The sequence below is a fragment of the Grus americana genome, chromosome 3, assembly GCF_028858705.1.
Source record: "Grus americana isolate bGruAme1 chromosome 3, bGruAme1.mat, whole genome shotgun sequence".
NCBI classification, from domain to species: Eukaryota; Metazoa; Chordata; class Aves; order Gruiformes; family Gruidae; genus Grus; species Grus americana.
This window is the reverse complement of record NC_072854.1, coordinates 61903731-61916194: the sequence shown is the minus strand read 5'-3', so window position 1 is coordinate 61916194 and position 12464 is coordinate 61903731. Positions and strand designations below refer to the sequence as shown.

Below are 12464 nucleotides of genomic sequence, written 5' to 3'. Positions count from 1 at the left end.
GTTCATGCTGCTTCAGAGATCTCTGTCTCCATTTGGCCAACACGAGGCTGTTGCACCTTCTTCCAGCAGCCTGGAGTGCAGTCAGTGCTAGAATTGATCTGGCAACAAGACAGCCTGCAGGAAGGGAGAAATCCTCAACCTTTGGAGGGTGATCTGATTTTTTTCAGGGAAGATTAATACAGTGGGTGATAAGGGAAGATGCAGATACAAAAAAACCCCCAAACCCCAAAAACCAAAAACCCAAAGCAAATAAACCTCTGGCATCCTTGTGATACAAAGTTGCCCAAAAATACCAGATTTTTGACATCTGGCTATGTTCTTCAGTATTTTAATTTCCACTTGATTATCATGGTGATTTTGAGATTTATAGTTGATTAGGCACAGGGAATAAAGGTACTACCTAACTGTAGATCAGTTTGTCAAGACAGCAAAAAGTTAATTGTATGTACTTGAGAAGGTAGGTATTCAGCCTTTCTCATACATGTCTATCAATGCAGTTAAGTCTTTGCCTGCCACTCCTCTACTCCCAGGCTTGGCAGATAAATAGTTGTTATTGTGATATGGAAAACCTTCTTTTCCTCATTTGGCAAGTATTTCTATTGAAGTTGGCTGGGTAAATTAGCCTAGGAAAAGCTATACAAAGTAGCATTGGATGAGTTTGGGAGCAAGAATCATGTGTATACATTATCTACATATATAATTTTCCTGAAAATAGGATTATAACTGGGCACCACCATTGCTATTTTAAAAAACCAAACCAGACCTTTAATAAGACTTCATTTAAATCCATGGGGGATCTCTGAGGATCTGGGATAATATGAATGCTAAGTGCCAAGGCCTTAGCATACACCAATTACCTAATCCTTTGCTCTATTAAAAAGTCACATCCGCTGCTCTGATCTTTATTTAAGTGTTTGCTGTCATCTGTGGTTACCTGAAGTTGGTGTTGATAAACTTCGGTACCATGAATTTCCTAAATCTTGTGTTTCAGGGGGATAATTTAATCACAGAATGTCACTACAGTACTGTGGACCGAATTCGCATGACATGGGTAAGAAAAGTTCTAATGGATCAAAATAAGTATGCAGATAATAGTGGGGACTAAAATTTTTTTCATAAAATTCTATTAGAAAGTGTGAATTTACTTGCTCATGCCTGTGTGCACATAATTATGTATTGTCTTTCCTTTCATAGATTCTTAGGTTTTAAAGTCATCAGGACTATGATCATAGTTTTATCTCTTGCATAAGGCATTCATATGACTAGTTTATAAAAATAAGCAAGCCAGCTCATAAAAGATCTTTAAAAATCTGACCTTGGTAGTATAAGGAGTGTTTTCTTCATAACATGTCTTAACATGCAAATTCTGCATATTCTAATGAATTATTTTTATTAACTTGTTATTCATTTTCCACCCAAGTTGTTATTGCCAGTTCTTATGTATTGATTTTTACTTGTGCTGTGACCAAGATGAGTCCACTTGCTTTTGTGCCTAGCGTAGAATCCAGGCAGAATGCAGGTCATATCATAGAATCATAGAATCATAGAATGGTTTGGGTTGGAAGGGACCTTAAAGCCCATCTAGTTCCAACCCCCTTGCCATGGGCAGGGACACCCTCCACTAGACCACGTTGCCCAAAGCCCCATCCAACCTGGCCTTGAACACTTCCAGGGAGGGGGCAGCCACAGCTTCTCTGGGCAACCTGTTCCAGTGCCTCACCACCCTCACAGTAACATCTAATCTAAATCGACCCTCCTTCAGCTTAAACCCATTACCCCTTGTCCTGTCACTACACTCCCTGACAAACAGTCCCTCTCCAGCTTTCCTGTAGGCCCCTTCAGGTACTGGAAGGCTGCAATTAGATCTCCCCGGAGCCTTCTGTTCTCCAGGCTGAACAACCCCAACTCTCTCAGCCTGTCCTCATAGGAGAGGTGCCCCAGCCAGGCCCTTCAGGCTGGGAGGAGGAAGCTGGGTGTAGTGAGCCTCTGCATGTTACCTTTCTCACGTGGTGGATTTTCCAGTGGCAGGGACCCTCCAGGACAGCTGCTGCCCCCGGGGAGGCTGAGAGGAGCCTGCGCTGTCCCCTTGTGCCCTTGCACATGAGGCACGAGGAGCGGCTGTGCCACAGCCCTGGGTGCATGTCCACGGCAGCGGACAAGGCAGAGCCATGGCGAGGGAGTGAGCATCCCCTTCGGGGTCGAGGGGGTCTGACTCAGGTTTGGCACAAGGCTGCGCATGATCTCCCAAACACAGCTTTTTAGGTGAGCAGAGGCCAGGCACCAGCCATCATGATGGGGCCACTTGGTTTTGGAGGTGAAGCAAATTTGGTTGCTGGGACATGAGCTGGACTGTGCCAGCTGGCTGCGAAAACAGAGGGCGATGCCAGACCCACTGTGTTCATGGGAGGGACGTAGCTGCCGACAGCCAGCCCTTGCCAGGGGCTCATCCTGCTTCCTCGGGAGGGGCTGGATCCAGACCTCCACATGTGAGACCTGAGGGGTTTCTGTTCAGCAAGGAAGACCTGGTCCTGGCATCCAGAGAGCACAGGGATACCTCTCCCTGAATCATGGCTTGCATGTAGGTACATGCAGTAGGTATATAAAGAAAAAAAAAAAAGAAAAAAAAAGATTGAGAACAAAGGCTTTTGTGGTTTTGTCCTATTTTCCTGTGTGGTGACCACACTAGCTCTTGGCCCTTGGTTCATGTGTTTTGTCTTCTCCATTCCTATTCCTGTGGTTCTGTGAGATTTGTGGAACTGTTCCCACATGGGATTTAGGAACGTACAACTTGTCCATACGTACCAAGATTAATTTTCAATTAGTTGTTTGCCCCATGGCTTTCAGTAGAAGTCTGTTTAAGAGTCTGTTTCTTCTGCTAGCTAAAAATCTTACTCTGATTAATTATTTTATAGTTAGTGCTCATTTGTTCTTGAGTCAGCATTATCTGTTAACTTAAAAACTGTTTTCTTTCTTACTGTATATCTGCATGTATACTTACAAGGAGAGTCCATATAGATACTTATTCCATCCCAGCCTCCATTTTCCTATGCAAAGCTCATTTAATTTCTTATTAAACAGGCTAATTATCCTACTTGATTTTTTCTACATCTGTTCCACTTTGAAGCCCTTTTTCTGAAATATGGTAGCTATAAGTACCTTGGAGACAGCTGAAAATAAACCTGAACTCCGATAGTACTCTTCAGCGTAATAGGAGTCTTATTTTATTGACAGTTGTTCTTTCTGACATCTTTTAAGCCCAGGAGCTGTTGCTTGAACTTGCAGTGTATTTTGTAATTAATTGTGTAATAACTTCTTGCTACTTGATAACCTAATATGCAAAGTAAACCTGTTGAATTGGGCGTCCTGATACACATTTAATTAGCATATAAATGCTAACCAGTGTTTTTATCTGTGGGATTCCAATGCTATCTTGATTCAAAGAAAAAAATCCCATTTTCAGGGTGGTCTGAGCACCAGGAATGAAATGTGCCTGTCGTATCTGCTCTACTACCCGAGAATCAACCTCACCCGATGTGCAAGTATTCCAGATATAATGGAACAACTCCAGTTCATTGGTGTTAAGGAAATCTATAGACCAGTCAGGCAAGTAAAATGTTTATGAGTACGGGTAGCACATCTGTTTCTGTCTGTGGGATTACAGGGTCATTTTTAAATGGCCTTTATTTCTTTCTGGTAGGTTAACTTATGCCAGGGTCACTCATGCCACTTCTCTTTGGTCAATACGCTGTGCTGCTTCTTATTTCTCCTGCCAAATTATTTTGCATCTTTTTTTTTTTTTAAATAAAAAAGCAGTTTCTTCTGTTGAAGAAATAATATTTCTCACAGCAGGTTTTTTTCACTGCAACCATCGTTAAAATGACTATGTGTCAATGTCGTATCAATGTTTCAAATCTATGAATTTATCAAAACATATCAGTGTTTCACATATATAGAGATAATTTTGAAAAAGAGTTTGGGAGCATGGGTATCGAAGAACCCTCGGTAGATTTGTTGTCAGAAATTCTGCTGAAGTCAATTGGCGCAACCAGATCCTAGAACTGTTGCTCACATTCAGAGCTTAACGCTGTCTCAGTGACACTGACAAAAATGGACAAAAGGGGAAGAAGTTGTAAGTTAGAAAGGAAATGGAGGATTGAGAAAATATTAAATTGTCCATAGCAAAGGATAAATGGTAGATAAACATCATGATGGAGAGAAATGAGAAAACTGGAGGCTTTGGAAGAATAAAAAGTCAGAGGATGATATACAACGTAAAGAGAGAGAAAACCATGGAACCAGTGGTAGGAATCTAGCCAAGAGGAAGAAAAGAGCTTTTTAGGTGAACTGTTGGCTGCAGGGGCTTGCAATCCTGTGTAAAGACAGTCTCCCAAGTCTTGGACTCCTACTGTTCAGGGAAGCAGGACACTGCACATTTTTGAGATGTAAATCTGTGTCAGAAAGAAAAACCCCAAGGTCATTCACCAGTTTTTCTTCCTAATAAAAATAACCCACAAGAATCTGAATATTGGCCTGCTGCTCAGCTCAAAAGAGGTAATATCATTTTTTATAAGATCTGTCTACTTCAGTGCTCCACAAGTATTAAACATCCCCTCTGTGAATGGCAAGGGGTGGGGGCTGTTACCATTTAGGCAGCTCAGGAGCTGTAGTTGCACTGTGAAGATCTGTGCAATTCAGCTGGTATCTCCAGTAAGTCAGCAGAAGTCTTGCTGTCCTTCATCATGAGAGTCCTCGGCAAGACCAAAATGCTTCCCATTCTGGATCTGAGTTTTCTGCCCTTTAATGTTAGTGGGATGACCTGCACAAAGATACTGCTCACTAAGAGCGATTTCCAGAGTCTAATGTAACATTTAAATTTTGGTAGGAAATGGGAGGAAGCCCACTATAGACAGGATAAATGTGCATGACTATATAAAAATCACTAGTGTATTTCAGTTTTTAAGTGTCCTTAGAGTGCTTCAAATTAAAGCATCTCAACAGCAGATCAGTAGTAGAAGTGATTGTAAACAGAGTGAGAGTAGTCTAAAGAGGAAAGTTCCCAAATGCATGAAATGCAGAAAAACAATCGAACAATAGAAAGTAGAATGCACTATTAGTGGTGAAAAGTGAATTACATTTGTATTGTTAGTTGCACTAAAATAAGGTAATAGTAAGATTTTAAAATAAAATGGATAGACTAATAGTGTGTCATCACGTTTAAATTTTAAAAGTTGTCTTTCCTTATACAGTTTATCTTAACAAAACCATATAAAACTATTATCACAAAATAATTTGATGTACAGGCTTACTGGTCTTAGTTCTGAAATTTATATCCAAGACAGAAGAGTTTGAAGAAAGTCACAATGCAATCAATGTCTATTTCATTTCCCACACTATTTAAAATCTCTTAATACAGGGAGAACACAGTTTCTAAATTAGTCCTAGCTAAAAGAGTCTTTCTGAGCTTAGAAACAAAATATTCTAACAAATGTATGCTCTCTTGAGTGTTCATTCATGATAACTGTACTTAAGGAAAAAATGCACATTTGGCCTGGGGAAATAAAGATGTTTTGAATAGAGTAAGTATGCAGACTGTCTGCCACAAATGGAATAGTAATTAGAAGAAGAGATTATTAATGCCTCTAGTATTTATGACCTAATCCACAATTCTTGTTTCATTAAGCTCTGTCAGCCTAAGGATATGTGACCTGATACTCATCTCTCTTGTGTCAGTCTTAGACTAGAATTGCTTCACTGACTCCTTTAAAGTCTCTCTTGACTTACACATGAAGGCAAACTGGAAGCAGGATCAAGGCACTGCGGCTCACTTTAAAATGCTTTTTTTTCCCTCAGTCTGGTGGCACTGACAGTGGTATAAATCATGAGGAGCTGAGATGAAAGTGGCTGGGCCACAATAATGTAAAATAGGTGCTTGATTAAAATTATGTCCTCCATGCCTAGGTGTTGAGTAGAGCAGAACTTTGGCATAGGCAGCACTTTACCCAAAGCAAGTGGGAGATAGCCTACTGCAAGATAACATAGATCTGCCCGCAGTGCTTTGAAAAGATAACTCATGCTCCAATCAAAGTATTAATTACATTACTTAGATAAAGTTTTATTTACTGTCATTCTTCCACTAGCTGTGTTGGATTTTCTGTTATTAAAAACTTGACCCGTCCACCATGTTGTTGCCATTCATCCCAGTAGAGTCAAACAAGGACAAAGCAAGAACAATGGAAGAGGTTTTCTTTAGCTGGTTTGTTTGTTTGCTTTAATTTTCCTTCGTTATTATTTTTGAGTTTTCTTTTCTCAATGAAAGACAAGACATCTCATTCTTTCCCTTTCCACATCTTTGGTTGGAGAATGGGATTGACCCCACTCGTTCATGGGGAGGATTCCCACACGTGGGCAAATAGTCAGATCTCTCACAGCAGCACGTAGGGACACACCAAAAGACAATGTCCACAACACCAGTTATTCTCATTTGATCTTTTGGCACTGCTGCCAACCAACGCATGTTAGAGCAGCTCCTGTCCTAGGCTGAGTTTTGACCTATTATCTGAATTATGACCAGAGCTTGGCAGAGCCACCTGAAAGTAGCGTTCTAATGGCAAACGTGTCTTTGCAACACTGTCTGCCAAGCCTAGTAGAGGGTGTGGTGCTTTTTTCTTTTGTTTTTTTTTGAGAAGTTGCAACAGAAGATCTGTTTTGTGTTGCCTGTATATTCAGTTTGTAGATCAGAGAACAGGATTGTAATTATTTTTCTTAACTTAAAAGTCCTTCATTTCTAAAAGCATCTGGCAGCAAGTCCTAAACTGCTGACAAAGTTTTGTAAGTCTGTTAAAATCAATGAAACTGCATCAGTTTTCAGTGGCAGAGAACTTAGCTGAGAATGTGAGTTAGGCATAACATGCATGTTAATAGTAGATTTGTTTTTCTGAGTAGATTCTCCAAAAGCTTTTTCTCATCAGTTCCAACTTGATGTTTTTTATCTATTTTTAAAAATCTATGTATTTATTTTTCTTTAGGACTTGGCCTTTCATTATCAAGAGTCCTAAGCAATATAAAAACTTGTCTTTTATGGATGCGATGAACAAATTCAAATGGTCCAGATCAGAAGGTCTCTCCTATAATGAACTTGTGCTTAAACTACCAGTGAACGTGAGATGTTCAAAAACAGATAATGCAGAATGGTCGGTAAGTCTAAGTGTTGAAGCAACAATGCCATGAAACAAATGTGAGTTACTGTGCTTCATTGGTGTGATTAAGTACCTGGTTATACGTCTTCAGACTGTTTACATGGCTATATTGCATTTACATACAATACAAATGATGGGAATGTTTTATCAGTGCTTTCATCTAACCTGAGTTCTAGAAGTATTTTAAAAAAAAATAGAAAGGTTGAAGCTTTGATCAGCACTTGAGATCAGTAACTGGAGTATGGAGCCTTTCAGTGTGTCTGGGACTGATAGAGAGTAACCATATGTGTCCAGATGAGGTGACCAAGTTAGAAAGCTGTTTTCCCTTGGCTGCTTCCATTGTCAGGGACTTACGATAGAGTCTTGCAACGGATGATTCAAAATCCCTAAATCAAGTTTCTTCTCTGCGTCACTCTGTAGGGGGGAAGCTCATTGACTGCATAAGGAAGCCTCAAGAATCTTACTTCTTAACTCAGGCATTTAGACTACCTAAAGTTATATGAGAACTCTTCAAGTATCTCTTCCTTTTTTTTGTTGGTCTAGTGTCTTTGAGATGTCTATAGTGTTGGCCCAAAAAAAGTACATTTGGATTTTCTGTTTCCTTTGTGCACCTTTGGAAGTTTTTATCTTCTGTAGTTTTCCTTTCCCAATTTTCTTCATGAATAAAACTGTAAGATAAAAAATAATTCCCCAGGAAATTATTATTTATTTTAAATATCTACTGATATTTTAACAGGACTGCTGGGAAAAGCTGTCATCTTTAGTGTTGATGTGTGTTTATAAAGAACTACTAGTGCATGGAGTATCATCTCTGAAGGAGGTGCTGAAAAATATATATTGCTCCTTGAATTCTTTTACAGAGTCCAAATTCAGGACTCACAGATTCACAGATTGGTAGGGGTTGGAAGGGACCTCTGGAGATCGTCTAGTCCAACCGCCCTGCTAGGGCAGGATCACCTAGAGCAGGTTGCACAGGATCGCATCCAGGCAGGTTTTGAATATCTCCAGAGCAGGAGACTCCACAGCCTCTCTGGGCAGCCTGTTCCAGTGCTCAGTCACCCTCACAGTAAAGAAGTTTTTCCTCATGTTCAGGTGGAACTTTCTGTGTTCCGGTTTGTGCCCGTTGCCCCTTGTATTGTCACTGGGCACCACTGAAAAGAATCTGGCCCCTTCCTCTAAACACCCGCCCTTTAGATATTTATAAGAGTTGACGAGATCCCCTCTCGGTCTTCTCTTCTCCAGGCTAAACAGACCCAGGTCTCTCAGCCTTTCCTCATACAAGAGATGCTCCAGTTCCCTCATCATCCTTGTAGCCCTCTGCTGAACTCTCTTCAGGAGTTCCTTGTCTTTCTTGAACTGGGGAGCCCAGAACCGGACACAGAGCTCCAGACATGGCCTCACCAGGGCAGAGTAGAGGAGGATAACCTCCCTTGACCTGCTGGCCACACTCTCCTTAATGTACCCCAGGATACCATTGGCCTTCTTGGCCACAAGGATACACTGCTGGCTCATGGAAAGCTTGAGCAATGGAAAGCTCCATTTTACTTTTTTGGGCTTTTCTGCTTAGAAGGGGAGATTGTCTCATTGTACTGGCTTATCTCCTACCATGATTTTAGGTTGGTCTAATAGAGCTGATACCAGATGCTACTGGTGAAGTACTTCCTAGAAAAAGACCTTTGCCTCATTCTCCTCACTCCACAAAACAGCCCATGCTGCCTTGTAGTGGGTCATGCATTGCTTTCAGGTGGTGGAGAAATTGCCCTTCCTGCAGCAGCATTCTTGGGTCAGACTGTTCTGCCCATGGGATGTCAATGAAATACTGTGTGCTATAAGTAATCAAAGAGGTTCTGGTTTCTCCTAATATTTGTCCCACTGCAGACCTCCTGTGAAAAGTAGTTATTGCCAGTACATGTGACTATTCACCAGTTTTGGTTAAACTACCTGACCTTTGCAACTGCTGGCCAGTAGCAGCTTCGTAGCCACTCTTTCAGTGATTATTTGTCAGAGGACAAGTTAAGATGATGAAAAGCACATCGAAATTTTATCAGGAGGGGATAGGCTGCTTTTTTTTTATGGTATGCTTTCTGGAAAATGCTGTTCCCCTTTATCTTACAGGATGAAGGAACAATACTTACAACATAAAGAATGTAGTCAAAGAGTGAGCTCACTGGAATTAGGAGTCCTTAGTTCTTTCTTTTAATCATGGTTTCCTATTTGAAATGACTAGGGCATATTCATCAAAGCTAAGATTAGGACTCTTTCCTTTCCCTTATTAGTGATACTACATTAAATTGGTCATCCTTATCAAAACCAAGAACAGATTTAACCTGAATGGCCAAACAATCAGTGAGTTGTTACAAGAAGGAAAAAAATGTGAAGCGCAGGAAGTGAGTTGAAAATACCTTCATCCTTCTGTAGGGATGGTCCCTTGATCAGTTTTAGCTTTGTGTTTGCTAAGTTTAAGTCAATTTTAGATTTTTTTTTCTGCAGTGTAGGATAATTGCAACATGGAAAAAACCCAAAGCAAGCACATGCTGTGCAGGTGGGCATTCAGACTTTCAAAAATGTTTGTGTCCAGGGGCTCGCTTTTTTGCATAGCTTCTTTTCCTTAACATGTAGGGAGTATGTTTAGGAAAAGCATAGCCAAGCAGTGTACCCAAATCTCTCCAATTTTATGTCAAAGCCAGGACAGGCAGGTAGTTATGTCTAACTCCATAAAAATTGCACTGATTTCTAAGGGAAGAGTAAAAAATGCTCAATATACAGAAATGTGATGCTGCTGTAGGTGGCTGTGCTTGAACAGGGACATTGGACCAGATGACCTCCAGATGTCATTTACAACTTTAACCACTCTGTGATTCTGTGAAGTAAATGTGTGCACAATTAAGTGCCTTGTACATGCAAGTGTAAGCCTTGTATGTACAAATGAACATGTTCAAATATCATCATATATTCCTATAGTACTGTAACATGGTAAACTGCCATTTTTATCTGCCAGAAAGATGAAAACAAAACCCAAACCAACCAATCAATCCCACAAAGCAAAATAAGGTCATACAAATCAACCAACAAAAGCCTAACCTTGCTTTAATGGAGAGGATGCCAGTGTGTACAGCTGTTCCTGAGCTGAGGGCAATGGGTGTGCACGCTGGCTGATCGTTTGGCGTGCAATATATTAATATTTTTACGCAGCTTGATGTCTCCCCAGTAAGAGTCACAACCCTAGTACAAAACTAACGATAGATTCTCATGCAAGCTGCCAACTAGCTAGAGAGCAAAATACAAATTTCTAATCTTATGTGACAAAGCTCTGATCAATTTTTATTATTTTAATTGCAGATTCAAGGCATGACAGCTTTACCCCCAGAAATAGAGAGACCGTACAAGACAGAACCGGTAATGTGCAGCTCATCTTCCTGTTTATGTTGCAGTTTATTCACCACCCTGTTGTTTGTTGTATATGTCACAGCCAGTACCATAGGAAACATTGGGCCCTTTGTATAATAATTTTTATTCATTTGTGTTCTGTATGCCATGCAAGTTCTGATGTTTGCACTGTTGCTATTGTAGATTTATTTTTTTACATATTAATAAACTAAATTCGCCAGTTCAAAATAAAATGTGTACTTCCTCTGAAAACTGTGGGGTATTTTGGTTTTCAATGTAAAGTATGTATAAAACACAGTAGGAACACTGGCACATTGCATATTGAAATCTTTTTCCGTACCATTTTGTTACACTTTGTCCTGATTCTTTCACATAGTGTTTTCAAAACCGACTATGTATATGGGTAAAATTAATAAACTAAAAGCAACTTAGTTAGCCACATTCAACCTGGTGTGTGCTGTATTATTTTGTCTTGGTTCTTGACATCTGCAGGTTATGAAACTATTTCTGCATGGACAGGTCTTGCAAACATGTATTTGGTCATGTCTGACTGACACCTGCGTGAGAGGACATTTCTGGGAGCAGCACATTGCAGACCATCTCTCCACCTTAAGAGAAGTGAGCGCTATGGGTGTGAAAGGGACCAACCTCAAATCTTCCCTAACAATTGCTGTAAAGTCCTTCAACTTGGCAGGGATTTCTCTCCCCCTTTTCAGTTCTTTATCTCTTCCCGGTCCCTGGCAATTCAGTGTGTTTCTTTTGTCTTAAGGTATTTGCACAGCGAGCAAAGCTTTGTGAGGGGTAGGCAGGCCTTTGCTAGATTTGATCTCGATAGCAGGAGCAGTAAAGATCTATCTCACAGCAAGGCTCTGGCACGCACAGGGAACCTGAGTACGAGCCTGCCGGGAGCTATTGTTAGCACATGCCGAGCATCACGATAGGCCAAACGGTTGATTAAGAGGCTATTTTTGTGTCTCGTATAAAGTTTTTTATTTATTTGGAAATCTGCAACTTTTTTACTCAGATGGCGTTGGGCGGGGAAGATCCTCAAAAGATAGATAATGCATTGCTCCCCAACGAAATTATGCAACACAGTAGAAAAGGACCTTGAACATCCAAAACCCCTCTTATTCTCGTAGCCACACTCCAGTTACAGCCAACTATAATTTTTCCACAGTGCTGGAGAAACTTTACTGGAGTGTGGCTATAAAAATAAGTTGGTTTGGATGTAGAGAATGCTTCCCTGACCACTGCAACACCTGCACCACAACTAACCCCTGTAGGCCTCGTTACATCTGGACTTTGTTACAGACATTTTATGCCATTTATGAGCACTCTTGTGCAGTGTGGTAAGTCCAGAGCAGATCAAGAACCTGACTGAGCTGAGATAAACTGGTTTTCTTAACATTTGTGTTCATTGACTGTTAATGACTGATAGCTGTCCGTGCAGTTGCACCTCTTAACAAGGGCAGGGTCTTCTGATGCAAAGAAATACCACATAAGAAGGAAAATAAGGAGAGGATTTGGGAACTGTCTTCTCTGTATTTGAGAAGTGAGAAGGAGAGCATCACAAAGCTGGTAAGGCTCCTTTGTGGATAGCCACAATGACAGTGTGTGTGATAACTGACACAGAAGAGAGGCACTGAAGCAGCTAATGCCTCACTTAGAGATGAGAGAATTAATCAAGTATAGATTAATCTTCTAGGAGCTATAACAATCTCATTACAAAATGTATGCATAAAGGGAGTTTAAAATGAGCCGTGAAGATAAAGGTTGTCAGGGCCTGCTAAATCCTCCTGACGCTGCAGTCTACACTTGGCCTAAGAGCAACTCCCACCAAATCCTGGGAAATCTCTTCACTGTTGTTGGGCAGTCGCTTGC

The 12464-nt window shown here is 40.7% G+C and overlaps 1 protein-coding gene across 2 annotated transcripts in view; it reads left to right on the top strand.

Moving 5' to 3' along the window:
- Positions 1 to 11029, top strand: part of MOXD1 (monooxygenase DBH like 1) — a 52417-nt gene extending 41388 nt beyond the window's left edge. For both annotated transcript variants that reach the window (XM_054821197.1, XM_054821196.1), the window contains 4 exons: positions 992 to 1051; positions 3461 to 3603; positions 7026 to 7194; positions 10536 to 11029. In XM_054821197.1, coding sequence (XP_054677172.1) covers positions 992 to 1051; positions 3461 to 3603; positions 7026 to 7194; positions 10536 to 10700 — 537 coding nt within the window. In that variant the 3' untranslated portion in view covers positions 10701 to 11029. The remainder of the gene's footprint in view (positions 1 to 991; positions 1052 to 3460; positions 3604 to 7025; positions 7195 to 10535) is intronic.
- The last annotated feature ends 1435 nt before the right edge of the window (positions 11030 to 12464 follow it).